General features: G+C 37.0%; 1 protein-coding gene across 1 annotated transcript in view; it reads left to right on the plus strand.

Annotated features, from left to right (window-relative positions):
• Positions 1-24,241, plus strand: part of ERP44 (endoplasmic reticulum protein 44) — a 46,611-nt gene that overhangs the window by 19,806 nt on the left and 2,564 nt on the right. Inside the window, exons 3-11 of the mRNA XM_002192756.7 lie at positions 1,685-1,724; positions 3,148-3,263; positions 12,110-12,294; positions 12,690-12,805; positions 15,350-15,407; positions 16,725-16,841; positions 20,428-20,539; positions 20,995-21,136; positions 24,035-24,137. Coding sequence (XP_002192792.2) covers positions 1,685-1,724; positions 3,148-3,263; positions 12,110-12,294; positions 12,690-12,805; positions 15,350-15,407; positions 16,725-16,841; positions 20,428-20,539; positions 20,995-21,136; positions 24,035-24,137 — 989 coding nt within the window. The remainder of the gene's footprint in view (positions 1-1,684; positions 1,725-3,147; positions 3,264-12,109; positions 12,295-12,689; positions 12,806-15,349; positions 15,408-16,724; positions 16,842-20,427; positions 20,540-20,994; positions 21,137-24,034; positions 24,138-24,241) is intronic.

Below are 24,241 nucleotides of genomic sequence, written 5' to 3' on the forward strand. Positions count from 1 at the left end.
ATATGAATTGCAATCAGCTTAGAAATATTAAATACCTGTGGTCGAAATTAGCTGTCTGAACTAATGTATTGCACTGAGAATTTGAAGTGTCTTAAGAAAATAACTGTTATCTTGTTTGCAGAAGGGAGTGCTTGATTGCATAACCAAAACTAGTCTGGAAGGCATTTTAAAAGCTTCACCCCAAAAAATAGCAGCAAGTGAAACCCATGGTTATGGGCCTTAAGTATCTTGCTTGTTCAGCTCTGCCTTTTCTCAGGTTAAGCACTGTCCTGATTTTGGTGGCTCATAGAATGGAAATCTTTAAATTAAACAAATATGTATTTCTTGTCTGAAACCTTTCCCTCTGAGAAGTATGCAACTTGCCTGTATCTGGTTGTCTTTGCAGGAAAAAGTTATTACATTGTTTCAAATATATCCAGGGTGAAAATCTTTAATAAGGTCTGGACTAGAATCTGCTTTATGATATGAGATTGCTTTGTGATATGAGAGCTGTTTGTAAATACGTTTTCTACAATAGAAAATATAAAATTATTTTATACAGTGTAATTCACTAAAGGGAATATATGCCAAGTGTAAGTGCCTCTGAAATTCATCCCATTACTTTCAAGAAATACTTTATACATTGGAGGTAACCCTAAACTTTTCAGTGCTTGTTATTTACCTATTCACTACTGGCATTCCTTGCTGATAATGAAAATCTTAGCACCATAATTGTAATCAAACTGTGGTGTTCTCCAGCCTACTCAAGAGTTGTCTGCATCAGCACGTTGTCTTTTCCAGGCTTTCAGCATCCTTGTCTTCACATATAACTGCTCTATAGCTTTGTCGAGTTTCTGCTTTGTCAGCATTTATGCTTTATAAAGCTCTGGCTGATACTCTGTAGTTTGAGTTTGTATTTCATTTTTTTCAGTGTCTAGGTCAGTATTACTACTAAAAATTAATTTAAAGCATGGTTACTTATATTCTATAAAGATAATATTTAATTTTTGGGCCAGAAATTCAACCTTTTTTGATTATTTTTCATATGTGAAAAAAAAAGTATAAGAACATTATTTAATTACTTCATTATGTGTATCCCTGTACTACTGCATTTTTTTAGTGTTCCTTAGCATTTTTCTGTTTTGGGGGACTAAAATTTTCTTTGCTACCTTTTGCCATAATATCCAGATGAAATAATACAAGTAAGGACAAACCAGAGCAAGTTGCACAGATAGGTTGCCTGTTCATCAGTCTTCTACCCCAAATAGTTGGGATTTCAGCTTTTAACTAGTTTTTAACACTTACAAATAATAGAGCTAGTGATTAAGAGCTACTAGAGTTCAATTTCTGGATGTGAGTGCCTTAATTTTAAATCCAGAAATAATTTTTGCTGCATATGTCACTTAATTAATTTGTGTGTCTTAATGCTTTAAGTATTTACAATTTTTTGTCTTATATGTCAATAAAGTCAATAGAACACTTGACTGAAGGCCTCTTTCATCTTTTTCCCATTTGTTATAGATTATATTTGAGATGAGACTTAGCCCAGCAGTTTTCTTGCAATCAGACTAAGCTTTAGGCTGAATCATCTACAAATACTTGCTTTTGTAGTTTTTTTGCACATACTTTTATAATCTCAAATAAAAGAACTGAGAAGTTTGCCTCACAATGTGACATTGGGCTTTTTCTTTTTCTTTCTTCTCAGACAATGCAGATGTTGCTTTAGTTAATTTTTATGCTGATTGGTAAGTTACTCAAGTTGGATTTTTTTTATATTTAAGCTTCTGTCTTTTGAAAACTGTCATGTTTAGCTATAGTTTTCTCATTGAAAATACAGTAGTCTCTTGCTTTCAAACCAATTTTTTCCTGGGTTTATGTCCCGATTGCTTCTCCTTCTGTCGATGCTTGCTTGGTTCACATTATAATAGGCTAGAGTTTTAAAACATTGTTGCCTTAATTATGGTGACTACTTTTAAGCATACAGCAATAATCCCTCAACATAGCACGTTGCCAGTCTGTAATGTAACCTGACTTATGAGTGAGAACAGATCAGTTTTGGTCATGGAAGTTCTCTGTTTTTAGGGTGGAGAAGAATGGGGGACAAGAAGTCATTGTAGCATATACATGGTAACATATACATGCTGCATAAATGTGTAGCATGCAGCTGGGATGCCCAGAGTAAGGTTTTTTGAGAAGGTGGACTTCGCTCTCTTGTCATTTTGAGAGCAAGACTTGCCCTTCACTTACATGTTTGAAGTTGCAGACATAACTGCATTCCCAGGCTGTCACTGTTATGTTTAAGGTGGGTTTCAGTGCAGGCTGGTTTATTGGAAGTCTACTCCTTGAAGTCTCATTCTCACAATTTCTACAGTGCCATTATGCATCTCCAATTTAAAAATCTGCCATATGCCTGGAAGGACAGAATATAAAATAATTTTATTGACATATTGGTAATGGGCTTATTCACTACTGTTACCCTAAACTCCCTAAAGCCACTGAAGCATCTTTACAATCCTACCGCCTTTTCTGTGGGCAAAAAGAGAGAATTTGCATCGAAATCTGATATTATTGGAAGAAGGGGCCCTTAGGGTTCTCTTTGTTCTTCTGCTGTAAAGGTAGTCTACTCAAATTCTGCCAAACCTGAGCAATAATATAATACGTAATACTTACAATACTTGTATTGTTGACCCATAGAAAATTACCTGTGATATTTCTTGAAGGTGTTGGTGAATATTTCAATCTCAACAATCTAAGGAATAACTTTTACTACATTTTTGAAATCACTTTCCATGGGGTAATTCGGGTAGAAAAAAATTAACAACATACTTTCTGAATAGAATATATTTCCTAAAGGCTTATAATTGATTAATGGTGTTTCCTAGGGAGATAAAGGAGGAGAGCATATGTTGAACTATATATTCTTCCAGAATTACTTTTTTTTACTGCACCTGATCCATTAAAGTTAGTTTTGAACTGATTTTTATCCAGTCAGTTACTGGGAAGATTATAGGTATATGTGATTTTTTTCCAATAGCTTTTCTTTGTTTGTTTGTTTTTTTGTTTTTTTTTTTTTTCCTTTTCCTTCAAAGATTGAAATGTTCCAGTAGTTGTCAACAGAAATATTTCAAAGTGATATTTTGAAGTCACGATTTTGCGTTGTATTTACAGGTGCCGCTTCAGCCAAATGCTGCATCCTATTTTTGAGGAAGCTTCTAATGTAATCAAAGAAGAATATCCAGATAAGAATCAAGTGGTGTTTGCTAGAGTAGACTGTGATCAGCATTGTAAGTAAATCTTGATTTAGGTTTTTCTGTGCTGTCCTGCTACCAAGTTAGTAATTGTATTGAAAAATACACTAAATATCCATGTAAAGTGTAGTTGTAGCTGGCCCATCATTTAGCCCAGGGTTGCTTTTATTACATCAGCAAACCTCTTCTTCCAAATTTGTAAGAATATTGGCCATTTCCAATATTTCTTTCTCATTGCATCCCTCAACATCCTTTAGTTAAATCAATTCAGCCTATATCATTTAATGAGGAAAAAAAGGCTGTGATTATAAATTGAATTGTCTTATTGAGGTGTCAGTGAAGCACTAGTGCAACAAATGATGCAGGTCTTCATGACCAAGAAGAGGAAGGGGTAACCTACCACTGTTAGCATGAAGAATATGTTCTGATTAGATCTTCCTTCCACCTTGGAGTCATGGTGGGGCTGTAAGTTTCCTTTCACACGACCAGGCAGGGATCAGAGCTTTGCTCTGCTGTTGTTACACATGCCAGCAGTTGACTATTTGGGCTAGGTTTTCCCCATACCCAGAAGTACATGAAAATTATATGCAAAATCTTACTTTATGCTGGTATTAATTCCTAAAGTTCCTTTTAAATCTTTTAATAAGTAAAATGTGAGGAGCATCTGCTGCATATTGAAAGGCAAATGAATAGTAGCAGGATTTTTATTACACTGTTGGATCAGCTGTGTTATTTTATGCTTCTTGGAGAACAGCATTTCTAGGAATAATTTCTTTACAGTGGCTTGTGATTCCCAAAGAGTATTAACAGAGAAGTTCAGTTTAATCAATACTGATTATACTATTTGGGCTTTACAAAACTGTTAATTTGTAAGGACAAGCATCACTGGAAATTGGCTTATCTTTTAATGTCAAGATAACAGCAAAATTTCCTATAAAGTTCCCACTAAAGACCATAGTAAAATCAGCCTGTGTTGTTGAGTTTCATTGTTGAGGTTTAAATTAACTGCTGCAGACCGTCCTTTGGTTGCTGTAGCTTCAGTTGCTTGAATAAGTCAGAGAGTCTGGGCTGGTGGATGTCTAGCTATGAGATGTTCTTGTCTTAGCAGTTATAGTTAAGAAAACATTTTTTTTTTGTCCCCAGCCAAGTGTCTGAAATGCTTTAAAAGTTTCATATGCTCATCAAGTCTCATATGCTCTTTGAATTAAGGTAATTGGCGCTTGTTGCAGAGAGCTAAGAGGAAGAGATGCTACAGGAGAGATTGTCATCCCTCCTGGGAGTACTTACAGTGGGCTAAGTAGTAGGAGGCAGCCAGCAGTTTTGGTTTTCTTTATATTTCTGGAATACCATTAGTTCTCTGTATTTACTATTTTTGTCCTTAATTTAAGTTGATGAGCATGACTGCTGTTGCAGAAGATGTAAAATGTGAGAATTAAAAATGAAATCCTTTAATGACAGGCAATTTACATTGCCTTTTTGAATTGAAATAACAGAGCTGTGCATGTCATTCCTAGTTTCTAGTATTTATTGGTGGGTTTTAAACAATGGTGTTATTTTATGGCATGCAATTATTAGGCATGTCCTAAAGTTTTAGGTATTTTAACTTGGATTTTAATGTGTGCAATAGCAGCTTTTTAGTAAGAAAGCAGATATTGCTGTATTATCAAGGTTGGGCATGTGTAGTATTTTGCTGAATGCTGGTGTCAAGATTGTTAGTGGTTTGGGATTTTTTTACTCAGGCTTTATATTTTTGGATGTGTTTACATCTAGTGTTGTAGCAATACTAGAGCTTTTATGTCAATATTTTGGTGGTTTGTTATGCCTGTAGATTTCATACCACTAGTAATTTGCTATTAGAATGGTGTTCTAGAGATGGTGGATTATTTGCATTACAAATGATTTGGTTCTTTTTGAGGCCAAGACTCTGTAGGGAACCCAAATAGCTGATTTCTGGCTACTCAGAAACAGCTTTCAGAGTGGTTACTCAGGCATAGATACTTTCTATTTAATGCACTATTATTGAAGCACACTGCAGGGCCCAACAGCTCACACCAGCTTCTGAGGGTAAAGCAAATTAAAGAGAATTATTGATGTGCTGCCAAATGTTTGATGCCATCATTCTCTCTGCTCTTATAGCAAATATAAAGATGTTTTTTCTGGAAAGTGATAGTCCCTTATGTGATAAAATACAAAATATACATATTAACACTATATTAAGCCTCTGTATGTATTATATTTTACACTAGTTTGTAATGTTGTGGAAGATAATTATACCTGAAATGTGTAGGCAAAGTCACCAGGCTGTTTTTAAGCTGGTGTGTAACATACACTAAAGGTAAATCTAGAGCAGGTAGTTAAAGCAGGTACTCTTTGCTTTTGCAAGACCACATCCTTTTATAACTTAAAAATATCTGAGTTGTGCTGCATTGTGTCTTGTTAATATTTGATGATTTTCGTATGTTCAGTTTAGTAATTCAGCTATCTTAAATATTAGACACCTCTCATTCACGTATAATACCTAGTAAAAGTGATCTTCCATATAAAATTACAGATCTTACTGCACAGACATTATTAGGAAGGTTTTGTTTCATGGTTTGTGGTTTTTTGTTTGTTTGAGTTTTTTGGGGTGATTTTTTTTTTCTTGCTTGTGTTTCAGGATGTTTTTAATCATTTGTGTTAAGCAGCAGTGTTGGAAACTCACTTGGTACAATAGATTTCCTGTATTTCTCTTCTCTGTGATTGGATGTTGCAATCTAGAACTCATATTTCTCTCGGGGAGAGTTTATATTTTGGACAGTTTCTCTGGATTCAACATTAGGAGCTGTGGTACAAAATTCTTGTCAATTGGAGTATATATTTTGGGGGTTTGATTCTACTGCACCATGTTTTTCTTTGGTTTCTGATAAAAAATAGTAGCTAGTTTGAATAGATCTTTGTGCCTCCAAACATAAATCAATTTCTCACTGAGGGTATGTAAGGAGATGCTTTGCTGGACAGACTGTTTAGGGAGCTGTTCTTCCATTCTAAATGTGTCTGGAAGGGGTATTTTCCCTCAGTTTTGTGAGCTGCTGCTCTCTGTGACTGGCTGTTTCTGCACTGTGTGCTCAATGTCTGCAGAGATGAAATTGTGTTGCTACTGTGCCTTTGGTAAGCAAAAGAATTCAATGGTAACTAATTTAGTCGTGCATAAAGAAACTCCAAATGAAACTCTAAACAAGCATGAGTATTTCATTGCATTCTTGTCATTTTGCTTGGGAAAAAAAATCAGTCTGAGAGAGTTATCTTTGGGTAAAATAAAAAGTGTGAGAGATTTGGAGAGGTTGTTGATGGCACTCCTTAGTGTATAAAAGCGATTTTATTAGTCTGTCAAAGAAGATTATGGGATGCCTACTGATGAGGCCTTGCTTAGAGCAGGCATGGCTGTTGTGAATGCTCCTTTGCAGAAGGTGGTTTAAATTTGCTGTTACCTGAGTTTGATACAGAATATTGATTGCTGTCCTTCTACTTGTTTTGGTCCATCATACAACTCACCAGTATCACAAGCATTGGAGTAGGATGCCTAGTTTAGACGCTTTCCCAAGTTCCTTTCTAATTCTGCTTCTTCTGAGTATTCCTCCAGGGCTTACAATTTCTTGCAAGTGTCACAAGAGCAGTAGTTTAACTGGGGAGAATTTATGATGTATTATGAAAGTAAAAGGTACCTATCAAAGACAGATTTCATTTTTCATCTGTAGTGTGCCCTGGTGGATAGCCTGAGGGACTTGAAAAGATGTTGACTGATCTCAAGTGAGCTAGCAGAATACTCATTTGGTCATTCCGGCTTCAAATATACAGCTGAAAGAATTTGTTATTTTTGAGATGGAAGATACTGCAGAAGGGTAAGGAAGACTTAAGATGATTTGACACACAAAATAAAGATTAGTGTTAGACCCAAAAAATTCAAGGTCTCTCTCTATGTAGCTGTGCAACTCCTACAACCATCATGTAACACCAAAGTTAGGAAGCGCAGTAGCTTGGGTTTCTGCTAGCTCTTCCTCAGACAATATGAAGAGACCACCCTCCTCTCTTCTAGAAAAAGGGACAGTGAGTATTTTCAGAAGTTATTTTTACAGGGTTTGAGTTTTGAAACTTTGATTTTCTTTCAGATAACTTTTCAGGCTGTTATAGTCCTCTGTTCAGCATGTGAATTCTTCAGGTGCTGCATTATATGATGAGGTAGGCATTTAGGATAATTAGCAATATTGTTTGAATCCAAATCCTACTGGACATGATTTTTGAGAACCAGTCCTGTAGACTTAAAATCTAAATATTTCTTTAGTCAGAGTGTGAATTATGGCACTGAAAAATTAGAACAGTGTACTGAGTTAATGGTGACCCTTATAAATATTGCTGGTCCTTCACTGGAAGGACCTTCTTACCTACATTGTGGGTGGGAGCCTTCTTCAATATAGTGGGTCTTGGTGCAGTTTTTCAACACTTTATTCATTGTACACTTAATTTCAACTTGGTGGCAGTGGAATTGAGATTCTTGGTGATGTAATCAGATATTTGGATAATCTGAACTTTGGATAGTGTACTGTGGTGTTAACCTAGAATGGTGGAGTCTGAAGCATTCTGGGAAACAAGTCACTGCTGTTTCCCAGGCTGTGTGCTTGCCTGAAGCTGTAGCTTGGGTGATGCATGTACACACCATGAGAAAAGCTTGACACCCCAAAAAATGGGTTTTGGCATTCTTTTGAATAGAGGAACACACAATGCTCTGGAGAAATGGCTGACAGTACAGGAGATAATGATGAAGATATGGATCACAAGTGATAGCTCACAAATCCTGCTTTCTTAGAGGATCTTGCTCAGAAGATGATGTGGGAGACTGTCTTAGAAAACATGAGTGTAAATGTCAGGTTCCACATCAAAGTTTGTTTCAAAATAAGAGCTGCTGTCTCTTCCCTGCTGTAAGGCAGAGCTTTACTCAGAAGTTATTGATCAATGCAGTGCATCTGAAGAGAGCTGGGCAACTGTGAGATATTTGTGTTGGAGTTGGCAGAATGAATAGTGGAAAAAAGTCTAGGCAGTTTGGAAATGGTTGCATGTGAACAGGTAAACATTCTAAATGGGGACAAGAATCATCTGAATCCAACAGTCATTGCTGTGCTCAAAGCTTCTGATTTGTACAAGAAAAGAATGTGATCAAGTACGTTGGTAACTTTCTATCATAACTAATGTGAAACTATTCTGGTAGCACAGACTAGATTTGTGGTTTAATGATTAATTCAGCAAAATACAGACACAAGGTTTATTCCTTTCAATGCCTTCATATCTGAAGAAAATAAAAAGTCAGAGTTGTAGTTGGGAGACTTTTTATTTTAGGTAGGTTGCCCTTGTCTGTTTCAAATACCTCTTTTCATTAGAAAATGGGCAGTGGGAATGTCAGGAAATATTTTAAAATTTAATTTAGGATTTACTATAACTAATGCAATCTGTGAATGAGCTCAAACAATATTCCATATATTTGCATTGTGTATTTCCAATTTTAAAAGGAATATAATTTTGTAGTTGCACTGCTTATGCTAACTCTACCTGTATCAAATGCCAGGGCTTAATGAAGCATTTAAGGTTTACTTTGTTTGACTTTTGAATGAATTCAAACAATTTTTCATGTACTTGCATTTTATTTTTTGTAAAAAGATGGTTTTCAAATACTTACTTGTGTAGGAGTGTGATTTCTCTGTGTTAGTTCAAATACCAGCATTCATGGAATCTCAATGTAATTTGTAAAGATCATGCAGGTACTGACTTATGAAATAATGTTTGAATTCAGCTTTGACAGTGGGCATTTATTACCATTAATGTTTTTACACAACTTCAGTCCTTAATGAAGATCCACATCCTTAGGTACTGCAATCTCCATCTTGGAGAACCTTCATGACCCCCTGAATGTCCATTCTTCAACCCTTGCATCCTCCTATAGCTGTGGAAATAACATGAGGGAAAAAGGTCCATGTGAGACAAAGAAGTGTGGGGATTGGTGTTCTCTCACTGTGCAGGTCTGTGACAGGGGGAGTTGTTAATCTCAGTGTGCTTCAGTGAAATCTTGGCATGTTGTGCTCCTTGTCCCTTATCAGACCTTGGTCAAGGTTGCATCAGCTCATGTACTGTCAGACCAAAAGTCCTTCTATCAGCAGGGGAGAAGGGCAGCAAATGCCTGGCTTGCAGATGTTGTTTTTCTTCTACCAAGCAAATATAAGGTGATTCCTCTCCTGCTGTACTTGCCACCTTCTTGCAGGCAGCTCTTAGGTACTTTAACTAAAACATGGTAGAGTTTAAGGGAAGAAAACATTATTAATCTAATGTTCATTATTGTTAAATATATTGACATCCTTCATGGAGAAATTTGTATTAATTTGAAATAAAAGTACTCTTCACTGAGGACATAAAATGTTTTACCTTAATTTTTTCTGTAATTAGTGCATTAAGAAATGCACTTCTGGGATATTTAGGAAACAAGTCAAGGCCTCTTAGTCGAAATTGATAGGCTGAATTCTGTGCTGTTTTATAGTGATGCAAAGCTTTCTAGGAACTGGACTAAGCTGGTGAAGCTTTGAAATTTACTTGGGAGATGTTAGAGAACATTTTTGTGGAGTAGACCTGGTTCTTACTCTTTTGCTATGTACATTTTGTTTTCAGTTCTCAGAGTCACCTAAGCTGTGCAACTGGTACAGAGACTGTTTTCAGTAACTAAAGCTGCAAATAGGATTAGTATTGTTCTAGCAGCAGTTGATTTCACTGGGAGTTCTCCAGGCAGCATGGAATTCAGACTTCTCCATTCTCTTTAAAAAAGAGTAAGTGTAAGATAGAAAGCAAGTCTCCTTTGTGGTAAATATATAACTGCGAAGGGACATTTTTGTCAGAGTGGATTTGTTCTCACATCATTCAGTACGGTGCCACGTGTGCTCATGGACCTGATTTCGTTGCCGTCCTGCTGTGGGCTAATCCAGGTCACCTGAAAGGTACCCTGTGACTTGTAAGGAGTCCATGAAAAGTAAGGATGTGTACAGAGCATGCTTGCGATGCCTTCCTCTCTCTGTCAACTGAATGAAACTTCTCTGTCTCTAAAGGATAGATCAGTCTGCTGAAGTCACTACCTCTGTCTTTTCCTTGAGAGAGAAAAGAAGGGGAAGTGTGGTGGGTGTGGTTGACTGGAAAGAGTTTCCTCAAATGGTTAAGTAGCTCGGGGAAGATGGGCATATTTGGGGGGCATTTAGTTGAGTTTAGGTCCAGAGGTATAGGTAAACTGCATCCCACTCTGTAAAAGAAGATTAACTGTTTTCACAGGGTCTGTGAGGTTTTTTTTCCCTATATTTATTTCCAGGGGAGGAGTGAACAGGTGGGAATAATTAAGCAAAGCAAAACCCAAAGGAAAGTGCTTGTGGAAATCTAACATTACATACTTTGTCTTTATTGTTTGTTTTCATTCTTGCTTTCCTAAGAACCAAAAGTATATCTGGTTAACTCATTTCTTCAGTTCCTCCTCATAAAATTGTCAAGTTCTTTGCTGGACTTCAGCCACATCTGAAAAGGGGAAGAGCATTCAAAGCTATTAAGTACTTAAACCTTGATTAAAGCAGTTGCTGAATATTGGAGATGCACAAACCCAATTTCTACACCGTAACAAAGGTTGCTTTAAAAACTCAAGGCAGCCGGATCCTGCTCAGTGTGCCATGAATCACTTGGTGGTTATGTGTAAGCTTCCCCATCAATGTGTGGCTGGGAACTAGCTGCAATTCCTATTGCAATTTGCTGATTTAGCCAAGTAGAAGAGGGACAAAGGGCATGTTAAGAACTCTGGTGGGATGTGATGCAGAACCCCATTAATGCCTGAGTAGTGGCTGCAGTTAAGGGGCACAGGATATACATGTTGTAGGAAACCGGACTGTATTGTTCTGCTTAGCTTTCTTCTTTGCTGCTCTTCTGATTTTCCTATAAAGCCTTTTTTGTTATTATTCTTTTATATTTCTAAGTCTTGTGAATAAATAACTGACCTGTTAGATAAAGGTGAAAATCACTAGTGCTCTTGTGCTGAACAAGTGCAAATACGTGTTACTTTTTTTGTGTGAAGCTCTGTGTGGTCCAAGTCTAGAAGACTGGACTGCATCCATAGATGTGAATGAAGACTTGTCTTGGAGTGAATGATGTTAATGGTTGACCAAAGAGGTGTTTGCCTTAATCTAGAAACCTCAAATTTAGTATTTGTTCAAAACCTGAACATCTCACAACTGTGACAGCAGTTTTCTGGCCTTCACAGCCTTCAAAAAATACTTTGCACAGGGTTTGCATTCTCAAACATTTTAGACGTGAAAGTTATATTTCCAGCATTGTGATTGAGATGAAAATCCCAAGTTTGAAGAAAAATAGGAGATGATTAACTTTATTAATATTTTCTCAAGTGGGTTAATTAACTGAGATTGGCAAGCTTTGAAGATTCTCATGTTCTTGTTAGGCTCTTAAATTTGCCTTCCTAGTTGTTTGTAGGAAGTGCACTAAATGAATATACATGACCAAGTTGAGTCTTTGCATAACGCAGATTTTGGTAACTTTTTTCTTTATGAAGAAGATCAGTACATGGAATTTAGGTATGAAGAGTTTTGGTGGGTTTTGCTGGGGGGTTTGTTTTTGTTGGTTTTTTGTTTGTTTGTTTGTTTTTGGTTTGTTGTTGTTGTTGCTATTTTGTTTTGTCTTTTTGTTACTTAAAGATGTAGAACTGCTGGTTCAGAGATTCCACATACAGGAATAAGAAACCATGTTCAGTACATGCATAAGAAACCATGTTCATTATATTTCTGTATTTGTAGGGCTTTGCTTTAATTTTCTTAATTTCTTTTTAGCTGATATAGCTCAGAGGTACAGGATAAGCAAATACCCAACTCTGAAACTCTTCCGGAATGGCATGATGATGAAGAGGGAATACAGGGGCCAGAGATCTGTGACAGCAATAGCAGATTACATCAGGCAGCAGAAAAGTAACCCTATTCGGGAGGTCCAGGATTTGGAAGAAATTAGTTCTCTTGATGTAAGTGTTTCAGTTCTATTCCTTCTCTGGATTTTTTTTCAGTGTTGAACTATGGAATGTTCAGTACCTTATAGTATTTTTAAAACTGAATAGTTTTCAGTATTACAAGTTAGTTCAGTGTTGTCACTTTGAGCTGCATTCACTCCACTGCTGAGTTATTTGTCTTGCTTTTAAAATTTTGAAAAGAATCATGTGTTGTATTTAACAAGATACTTTTAGTATTTCTCACCAAAAAAATACAAGGATTATTCTCAATAGTGAAAAGGCAAAAAAGAAATATTTTCTGCATTTACTGACTGTTGACTGAATGGCATGTCTATATTTAATATCTGTAGGGAGTAATGACAGTTTTTGATAATTTGATGCAAGTTATATTTCAACCTTTGTTTTTACAGCGCAGCAGAAGAAATATTATTGGGTACTTTGAGCAAAAGGACTCTGATAATTACAGAACCTTTGAAAGAGTAGCGAATATTTTGCATGATGATTGTGTGTTCCTCTCTGCCTTTGGGTAAGTTTTTTTGTGTGAAGCTTTTTATTTTATTTTAATTATTTTTTGTCCCTCATTCAACTTCTCAGTCTTTTCAGAAATAACTTTAAAAAATTATTACTAAGATAGCACTGCTTTCAACATTCACTCTACAGTTTTTTGAATCTCTTCATCTTTGGTTTGCTGTTTGTGTCAATGGCCTATAATGAGAAGAACCACTTGGTTGTTGGGCACTGTTCATTAAGTAGGTACTATGGGGGTTGGTGGTTTTTTTTTGGTTCAGATATAAGAAATAAACAGACATAGTGGAATGGATCACAGTTTGATTATTGATAACCTGCCTGTGTAAATACAGATTGCACAGCAGGTGTATCATTATTCTTATCTCCAGACACCCATTCCCTTTCTAGCCTGGAGCTGTTAGTGTTTCAAAGTGCAGCCTTCCCAACAACAACCTTGGGAGCTAAATGTTTTCATGTCTCAGTAGCTGAGGTTGTTTAACTTCCTAAAAAATTGTATGTGAAACGACTTCCAAGGGAGATGCTGGCTACAGATCACTGGTTTTTATTCAGATTATATATAGCAAAATTCTTCATGGGGAGCTGGCACTGATCAGCTGAACTCTTCTGACTGAGTAACAGCTCCTGGAAAGGACTTTTGGTTCTGCTATGGACAGAGTGCAACCGCTACATGATTTGGGGAGGTTATGTGAGTGGTCATGTTCAAATTTCTCCTAAGCTAAAATAAAACAATCAATTTGACAGGAGAAACATAGTTGCTTGACTAACTTCTGTCGAGGCAGAGCTGTCCCATTATGCCAAAATTATTCTGGCTTTTGGTAGTTGTAATACTTATTTAAAAACTCTGTTAATAGTCCTTAGTTGCAGATGATTTTGATACTTAAAACTGTTCTTAAATTAACTGGTCCTTATAGTTCTGTTAAGATCTGAAATGACCACAGAACAAAACTGCTGAAAGAAGACTTGTAGGCAGGAGGAGATAGATGAAGAGATTGTTAGAGGTAGATTTTAGAAATAGAGAGGAATGAATCTGTAATGTTTGTGAACATGGAAGAGAATGCTGAACAAGGGGAAAAAAAGCCAAAAATACTCTTATCTTAAACGGCTATGATGAACTATAAGTAATTCATGGTAGAATGGGATAAATCTAGGAACTGTTTTAATTTACATTAGCAAGTAAATATAGCAGGGGAGGGTGGGGGGTTGTGTGCTTTTCCACAGATTCACCTTGTACATTACTGCTTCAAAAAAAAAGACAAAATGCAAACTGAAGTGTTTCCATCTTCGTAGTTGTTTTAAAAAGGTATATCTTCAGGCATGTGGGATTTTCACATCATGTCCCCACTTCATTTGAGTTATCTGAAAAAAAAAATCAGTCATAGCTGCAGCTATTGGAGTGGAAGAACACAGAAGAGGACATTTTGGGTTCTACCACAGGGTTACCCTAGAGCATATATTTCATTATAGATTATCATCGGCTTAGCAAGCAATGATTGGGCAGGTGGCTTCACTTTCTTGTTCCATGAAGGCTTGTTTGGGATGCAAGTGGTTTACCTCAGTGATGATTATCACTAGGAAGCCTCATTTCACATTATGGGGAGAGTCATGTTGGGAATACAAAAATGCATTTTAAAATACACATCTCTAAACTGATGCAAATACTGGGGTGTAACATAACTCTGCAAGGCACCTTTTGTATGTGATAAGAAAAGGATAATTGTATCAAAAGAAATCAATAAAACATAGGTACTTTGAGTTAAGCCTTATGATGTATTTTTCTCAGCACTCGAAATTGTTCAGACTTCTGGAAGACATAGTGCATCTTGCAGTGAGTTAAATTCACATAATTTGATTTTTCTTTCTTTTCTATCTCCTCCATTGGATGCATAGCTGTTGCAGCTTGCTTGAATAAGAGATGATAATTTTAGGGTACAAAATAGCAGCTTTCAGGGCACTTTGCTGTGATTTGGGGTAAAATATTCTAAAGGCAAGAGAGGAACTTACCAAGGTGAGGTAGAAGCTGAATACCAAGTAGGAACAGTGTGTCTTAGATGTACACACCTGAGGGTAAAATGGACAGCGGGGGCTTACTTGCCATCCATTTTCTAATTGCTTGTGCCTGTAGAACCCCTCAAAGCCTTTCTCTGTCAGGGTAGAGGAGATGTAAATGCTTAGTGTGAACAGTGGAACAGGAAGAGTAAATGCAAACAAGAATCCACTTTCCTCTTTGCTTCCTCAAGATTTTTTTTTTTTTAAATTCTTTGATGGTCTTTACCCAAAATTGTCCTGGCATTTATCACTTGTCACTTTGATGCCTTTAGTCCAGACTTCTGCATCTTGCTGACTCCCTTAATGCCCTCTTACCTAGGCAGGCCAAGTTTCTATGGAGTCATTTTACAGTTTACTTTAAAAATGAAGGATTTTAATTCTCAAATTGTAAAGGGAAAAAAAAAATAAGAGGATATAAAATTAAAATATGAAATTTGGTATCTCAATTATTTTATTTGTCTGTACCAAGACATGCTTACTGGTTGGTTTGTTGTAGGGCTATTTCAAAAGCAGAGAGATTCAGCGGAGACAATGTAATCTACAAGCCACCAGGGGTAAGTATAACTGTGCATTTTATTTTGATTGTTGTGATTATATGTGTATACAAACAAATGGAGACTGTATTCAGATCATTCAGTTAGTTACTGCATCTCAGATCTTAGTTTCATTTCATCACTAAATAGTGTGAGGAAGAGTATCATAGAAATTAGTGTTTCTGAGTCAGTGAAAAAGATCAGTCTCATGTATTAACAGTTAATGCACAGAACCTAAACAACTAGTTTGAAATATCCATGTCAAAAAAATTAACTATTTTTTTTCTTTCAACACAGTCTACACATCATGTCTGTTCTGTAGAACTCTTTAAAATCTGTGAAGCTAGTACACTTCATGTTTTTCAAAGCAAGTGACAATTACTGTGTATTTTTATGACTATAGCTTAACCATCTAGTATGCCTTAGTCCACAAGGGTTAAGAGCTTAACTGTTAATTAAAAAAAATATATTAACTGCAGGTTAACGAACTCTCATAAACATAGTTTTACTGGAAGAAAAATCCAGTACAGAAGAAAATCTGCAATAATTGCTTTATAGAGGCCTACTATCTAAAACTCTGCTCATTTCTCAAATTTACTGTATGAAAAGAGCTGCTTACAAAAGAGGAAATAGATGCAAATAGACCTGAGGGGGAAGGGAGTTTCAAAGCATGTTTATTTTTTTCCAACAACAGAATTTATGAAGTTACCTAATTTATATGGCATTTTTGAATTAAGGTGTGCTTAATCATGGCTGCAGCTTGCAAAGTCATGCTTCACTTCATATTAACCAAAACTGTAATTAAATTAAAGGATGATAGCACTGAATTACAAGTTAAAACTACTAGCAAATAAAGGAAAATTATTATTTATTCATATCTCTTTGGCAAAGCAAATGTAAAACACCAGTTTCAAGTCCTGTAGGACATTAGGAGGGGGTTTTGATGAATCTGTAACTACCAGCATTCACTGAAGCAGCTCACTATCTGCATTTAGTTTAGGTCTGGAGATGCTACTTCTCAGCCTAGCAGAAGGCAGAAATCTAAATAGCCCTTACTTGAAGCAGCCCTAATTTGGAAACAAAGTATCTCCCATTATTTATAAAGTGTCTTATAAAATGGAGTTGACTGCTTAAATTATAATATGTAATATTTATTTTCCATTTGTACTTTTATCACATATTTAATAGAAATCTTGCATGCACAAGGTTGAACATTGGTTTAAGATTTGTTGTAAATATTTATATGAATATTGTTATTTCATGTTGAGTAGGTAATCTTTGTAGGCAGCAATGTCATTTTTACTGTTTTTCATCCTACTGTATTTTTCTTTTCAACAGGAAAATGCTCCTGATATGGTGTATTTAGGCTCACTAACGAATTTTGATTTGATTTATGCATGGACACAAGATAAATGTGTACCACTAGTTCGAGAAATCACATTTGAAAATGGGGAGGTAGGACTTTTTCTACTATTTCTACTACATTTGGTGTTTCTTTCTTGAAACCAAAATGTCTCTTTCAAGGTCCCTAATCCACATCAAAGAACTTTGTTTATTTTGGGTTAGACAGAAAATGGCTGTCAGATAATGTATTTTCATTCTTTAGGAGATTTTTGGTTACTCTTGAAATTCACTGGAGGCAGATCTGTAGTAGTTTCATACACTACCAAAGTAAGAAGTTATAATTACAGAACTATTATGACTGGGAAAGACCTCTAAGATCATTGAGTCAAGCAGTTACCAGCACCACTGTACTCAACATTAACCTTGTCCCAGGTGCCACATCCACATGTTTTTTGAGCACTTCCAGGAATGGTGATTCTGCAACTTTCCTGAGCAGTCTGTTCCAGTGCTTCACAACCCTTTCAGTGGGGAAGTTTTTCCCAATATCCAATCTAAACATATCCTGGTGCCACCTGAGGTCATTTCCTCTTCTCCTGTCACTTGTTACCTGGGAGAAGATGCCAGCCCTCACCTGGCTATGTTCTCCTTTCAGCAGTTGTAGAGAGCAATAGGGTGACTCCCCTGAACCTCCAGGCTAAACATCCCCAGCTCCCTCCCATTGATGTTAATGTGAGTGGTAGAAAAATACTACTGTATTAACCACTTCCAAAGCATTATCTTATAAATAAGCACATTAAAAGGTGGCTGACCATGGAATCTTCTGGAAATGGTAATGAAAACTATGTGGGGTTTTTACTTTCAGTCTGTGTTAAAGCACTAGTACCTTAATCTTTTTCGTTTCATGTGTTGTTTTCTATGCTTTTCTTCTTTTGGCTGCAATTTGTCAGGTGGAATTTGGGAGTTTGTTTTTAAAGATCTCTTCTCATTATTATTTCTTTCAAGGCTTTTTTGTTTTCTTGTGTAACTTTTTCTTCTTTTGTCCATATCCAACTCCATATTTTATTTTGTTCTTTATAAAATAAATAACATGAAAAAAAGTCCTTAGAAAATTGTCAAGTTTGTAGCATCTCAAAAGGAGTATTTGTACATTTGTCTATTAGATTTTTCCCAAGGTTTGTCAAAAATTCTAGTACGTTGTCCATACTGGACGAGAAACCAGAGAATCAGTCGTGATTCATTCACGGTTTGCACACTTAATTCTTTTTATCCTGAATCTGCTGCTCTGGGCACATGCCCAGGTTTTATGGCAGTGGGAGGGACAGGGTGGTTTTACTTAAGCCAGTTTATTGACTGTTTTCTAGTCAATCCTGCCAGCTTTTATTGGAAAGTTCTGATGGTTAACAAATCTTAATTCTTCATTTGCAACTCAATATGTAAAAGATGCCACTTGTTGACATCTTTAGAAGTGTGTGGTAGATACTCAGTGTTCTTTTTCCATGGTGAAACAGGATTCTGAGCCTTGGAAGCCAAGGTTTCATCACTGTTAGCTTGTACCACATTCTGTTGTGGTTTCTCTGGTTGTTCCCTTAACACTTGATTCCTTTTTGCTTAGGCAGATAGTTACAATTGCAATGTGGCATTTTGCCTGGCAAAGTTTGTTTAAAAATTTCAGTGTTGCTGATACCCAAACAATTTTGAACATGCCAAAGCTGAGATATTTCTGCATCCTGAGATTGTACTGCTATTTAATGGGCGCTTATTGTGCATACTGCACAATATTACAAGATAAAAATATGAAGTGCTGTGACTGTTACACGTTATTGATGGCACTAGAACTCACTTTAAACACATAGTAATTGCTCTGAAGCAGTTCTGCTTGAGGACTGCCCATTCAAGACAGTTCCTGTACTAGACTGGGAAAGGCTGTTGGGATGAGGATATCATTCAGAAGAATCCCTTTTTAACCTGTAATCTGTTCTGTGCAGTTCTGTGTTAAATGGATGCAGTGAACCTGTGTTGTCCCAACGGTGGTGTTGAACTGTGAGGTTTGGAACCAGTAAGAAGCTTCTCAAAGGCACACAGAAGTGATGTGGGAAGCTGAGATCTAATATAAAGTCTTCTGATTTTCTTAGTGCCAAACAAGACAGTAGCTTTTGAGGGAGCTTCCACTTGTTCTGCCTGGTCAGTGAGGCGCTGGAATAGCACAGGAAATAAAGTGAGGTATCTTATAGAAGGGCTAAAATTAGCAAGGTTCACAGCAACTGTTCTTACAGCCTGTTTGGAGATGAATTGATCTTAACAATGTAACTTGCTGAAATTGTCATTTTAGCTGCCTGCAAGCAAGAAAAGACTTCAGAGCCAGAATACCAAGCTGTTAGGAGTTCTCCCTCTGGAAATGTACTTGCTGAAATGAATAGGGAAATGGAGCCATAATTGTAGTGGTACAAAACAGACTTTTTCCCATCCTATATAGGAGAGGAGGGTGAGACCCAGCTGAATGTGTGTGTGTAAAAATGAGAATGAGCAAATATGATTAGTTGTTTTAGGGATGGATTGGGAAGCTTGGCTTTCAAGAGCACTGAAGTTATGAGGATCTCTGCAGTCTTCTGTTTAAAAGACCACACTTCAACTTACCTGATGGACTTGGTTGAAGAGAGAACAAGAAGGGAGAACAAGAGCCATTTCATGTACCCTGTGTAACTGGCTGCCTACTGACTGGGGAAGTCTTTCCTTCAATGTAATGCAAATTGAAGATATCTGAAGAAACCCTTCTATTTGGTAGCAGAATAAGCCACTACTATCTTTCCCCAAAAGCACAGGTTTTATGCTGATATAGGCTAGAATCAAAGCAATAGCAGCACTTGCTTGTTATACCAGTTGTGCAAATGAATGATAGACAACTGTAGGTATTTCTTAGATGATAAATGATAATTTCTTCAATCAGGCTGTAGTGAGTTGAGCTGACAAAAATTATGTTTGGAGCAAGCGTTTGAGTAAAAGAAAAAACTTGAATAAATTATTCAAGGCAGTCCTGTATTCATCTGTCTGTGGGCAGAGGTCTTTAAAAGGCATTGAGCTGCAAGAACAGATTCATATGAGGAAAAGTTTGCCTGTCCAACAAAGGATGACCAAAGGATAGCTGTCAGGACACAGTTACTGGCAGGAGAGCAGTACTTGATCATAACTCCTCTGGCTGTGTCATTAGCTTCTGCTTTTCTCTTTTTTAGTGAGGAGGGAATAGAGTTATTCAAAGACACTTCTTGTGTTACACTAAGAAAGCACCAATTTACTATGTGAATAAGCTAGAACTGGGTTCTAGAGTGGACCCTCAGCCTTTTGTAGCATTTAAGAACCAAGGTGCTCAGGCTTTATTGTGGTTTCTCTGGAGTTGCCATGTTTCCTCAGAATCGGGTTATTTCTTTTGCACAAGTATTCCAGTGAAATTGTATCCCTTCCCAAAATGCTGATAATGACTTGCTCTCATCCTTTATCTGTTGTATATGATAAAAGGGAGGAAACATGGTTGACTGTATCACTCTGCTATCTCGGAGGAAGGGTCAGCAGTTAAAATCTTTAGTGTTGCTTTTTGTCTGTTTTTAAAGTAGAGAGCTCACTGAATTTGAAAATTGTTGGAATCACTTGATTTGGTGCCCGTAAGAAGTGGAAGAAATGAGTTTGTCCTTTGTTTTCTGTGCAGGAACTGACAGAAGAAGGCCTTCCTTTTCTCATACTTTTCCATATGAAAGATGACTTGGAGAGTTTAGAGAAATTCCAACAGGAGGTTGCACGGCAGTTAATAGGTGAAAAAGGTTTGTAATAATTCCCACTACTTCTTGGTTTTACTGGTATAATTTTTTTCAGACAACTCAGTGGAGTGGAAGCAAAGGCCAAACAGAATTGTAGCTTTCAAGCTCTTGAGACTGAAGGGCTTGATGCATTTTTGACAGTGAGGACCAACTCCTCTGGAAATTATTAAAATAGAGGCACAATTTATTAGTAAGTAACTTTCAGAAATCCTTCTTGTCTGAATGATCTAATGAGTTTTGAGAGGGCATTAAACAAAGCTGCAGTTTGTAATATGGAAAAAAAAACCACTTTAAGAAAATGTATTATTTTGGTGGTGTTGTTTATTAAGACCTATTTTCAGGTTTTGCATGTTGTATTTATCTCATATCTCCACCTTTATAATACTTAGGAAAGTGGTTTCAAGACAATAATAATAAAAAAATCCTAACATGGGTTTTTGTCTGCTCACAATGTTAAGGTACAATAAACTTCCTCCATGCTGACTGTGACAAATTCAGGCATCCACTCCTTCACATTCAGAAGACTCCAGCAGACTGCCCTGTCATTGCCATTGATAGCTTCAGGCACATGTATGTCTTTCCAGACTTCAGTGACTTGTCGTAAGTATTTTTCTTGGTGCATTTTAATTTGAGAAGAACAAGTTAAAAGGCTTGTACTTTAATCACTACTGTGGTAGGAAGATGAGTAAATCTGGGGTCGCTAAGGCTGCCTCTGTGTGATTTAGTGTCAGAGCCTTATAGCAGGATGAGCTGCTGTAAGGCTCATTGTTTAAATGGAGTCGTATTACTTTATACAAGAATCTCACGTGAAATTCTTAGATGCTGGTCTTCTTTTCTGTTATGGTTTTGCTGTTTTCCATCATGGTTAGGCATTTGGAGCTTGGCATGGCATTTTTGGTAGTGATATAGATATCTCAACTTTAAAAGAAGTACTGTGTTATTCAGGGATTATTGTAAAAAGCAGCATGTAATAATTCCCAGCCTGCTGGTTTGGGTTTTCCTGCAGTGCAATTCTAGCCTTCCTGCCTGGAAACTGGCAAAGAAATACCTGTGTGGGTTTGTGAAATTTTCCAAGTGCAACTTGGCAAATGGCCAATCACTGGCATGTTTATCTGGATAAAATACAATTATAGCAAAGTACCAGGGTGCTTAGGTGAAATACTGCTGTGATAACCCTCATTACCTCAGCCTGACTGTGGTGTGCGGCCTTGGAAGCTGATGTTCTGTCTGGCATGGGCCAGTCAAGGAATGAAGATGTGTAAAATGTTCTCTTCAGGGGCTTTCAGCCTGAGACAAGTGCTCTGTCTTTGTCTTCTGGTTGGGTGTTAAAAAAATCTCCAGTTTCTGTCTCAAAGGAGGCAGCTGCACATTCACTGCCTGCTAACTCCTGGTTAGATATCTAGACTGGGTATTTCATTTTTGTCAAAACCAAGGATTCAAAGCTCAGACTTAGCATGCAATGTGAATGTAATATCATGCCTAGTTCTGCTATTCCAGGAGACATTCTTTTACCTGAGATACTGACATCTGGGAGGAGAGTTCAAACTTAACTTCTTTGTTAATTCTCCACAGGCTTATCTATAAAATATTGTCTCTGATGTATCTTGAATAGTGCTTTTCAAATATCTGAAGCTATGTATGTTGAAATTCTTGATAAGTGACTACTTTTCTGTGTTTCTGTTTCTTTGGAATATTGTATTCACTGCACACTCTAGCAAAAAAATAGAATATTTGCATTTTAAAACCACTCTTTTTATTGTCACTTTTTAAACAGCCCTAAAACAAATTAACAATCTCACAGAGAGGTAGAAGAGATGTTTAGTTTAGACTTTGATGTTATGTTTCTTAAATGTTCAGTTTCTGTGAAAAACTGTCGGAATAATGAGAGCTACTTGCTTGATATGTAACAGTTGTCACTTACAAATGAAGCTGAAAGAGAGATGTCAGGATTGTTGACAGTTGCCTAATGATAAATAATTACTCAACCTTACTCTAGAAGGTTGAGCTGATACATAGAAATAGCAAAACACAGTTTGGGAACAAGAAGAGCTTGGAGCTCCTGGGAAGATACTCTTTTGTGTATATGTGGTTTTGATGTTTTTATTGTTTCTTGGGTGGTTTTGTATTGTGGTTTTATTTTTTAATAATTAGTAAAATCTTAATTCTGAGACTTTCATCTACCACTTCAGTAACCTTCTGGACCCCTTAATAAACGGGCCCCAGGCTGTCTCTGGTAACCTTAGTGCTGCCACCAGCCAGTAGGGGTATGGCACTTTCAGAGCTGGTCCACTAAAAGATTTCCTCTCTGTTTAGAGAGCTCATTGTCTTTTTGGAGAATAGGCACTTGGCAGGCAAATGAGACCATCACTATTTTCTCCTCATCTGTTAGCCACCTGGCCCTATTCATACTGCTATTCCAGGCTGGAAATGATAGCAGGAAGTGTCATGCCGATGGGTTGTAGGTTCTCAGCAAGAACAGGCTGAGCTACAGGAGGCTGCAGGCACTGAGTGCCCTTGCTGCATTAGGAGAGGAGAATGTCTCCAGCAATGGGCCTGACCTAGAACAGGGCAGGAGCCCAAGGAAAAGCAGGAAGCAGTAAGTCTACTGTCTCTATAGCCAGGCTGGAATAAACCCTTTTTTCTCCATTGGTACTAATTCATGATCTTATCTGGGATGGGAAGAGGCCCCTTAAAGTACAGACACTGCTGTAATGATACCCTCTGAATCAATATTTGCTGCATTTTATCCATAGGGTTTTCTGATGATCTTATATATTGCTGATAGTCTGTCTGAGCACACTTTCTTCTTATTTTCTAAATGTAATAATTAGTTTCATGGAAGACTCCCTACAAAACGCGTGTCCATTCATATGTTACTTTAGATTTTTTGCATAGTGCTCACACTATAGTTTTATCTCATCTTTAATACTTACTAGATTAACTCTTCACTTCGAGATTTTTAGTCAATTTGACATTTCACAAATAAAACTGGATGCTGTAGTTTAGCACGTTTGCTGTGGGTGACAGTAGATGATCTCAGATTAGATTTACATTGATACCCTCTTAGTGCTTATCTGTGGTGTATGTGCAGTTGCTGAGGCAGTAGAGAGCCTTTCAAAGATGTTTTGTCAATAGTGCTCCCCAAGTGTCATTTGTATCTGTAAACTGTGCATTTGGAACCTGCTGTTCTCTCTTACATTACGGTTAGTGGGGAGCTGAAGGGACTTCACAATGAAGTTATTGGCTGGTACAGCTCTGTGGGAGTTATTGAAAAGATGAAATACTTGCTGTGTTCTCTAGAGACAGTGGAAAGAAAAAGAAGCTGGTGGGATACCTTAGCAAATCATGTGGCTCCCTGTCCTCTATTAATCACCTAGAAGTAGGCATAGTGTGCTAGATAAACAGAAGTTAGCTACTCTAAGCAGTACACTTTAAATCTCCTGTGTTTGGACTTTGCTTGTAATAAACATGTGGATGTTTCTGTTGAATGTGTTCCAGAGTTCCAGGTAAACTGAAGCAATTTGTACTAGACTTGCATTCTGGAAAATTGCATAGAGAGTTTCATCATGGCCCTGATCCAACTGATGTAGCACCTGGTCAGGTAAGGTTACAACAAATATATTTCATCTGGCCGTTTAGTAAAGACCTTTTTATTACTCTTTGTCAGAGCTATACCTTCTACTATATTTGTACATTTAAATTCTG

The sequence above is a fragment of the Taeniopygia guttata genome, chromosome 2 (genome assembly GCF_048771995.1).
Source record: "Taeniopygia guttata chromosome 2, bTaeGut7.mat, whole genome shotgun sequence".
Taxonomy (NCBI): Eukaryota; Metazoa; Chordata; class Aves; order Passeriformes; family Estrildidae; genus Taeniopygia; species Taeniopygia guttata.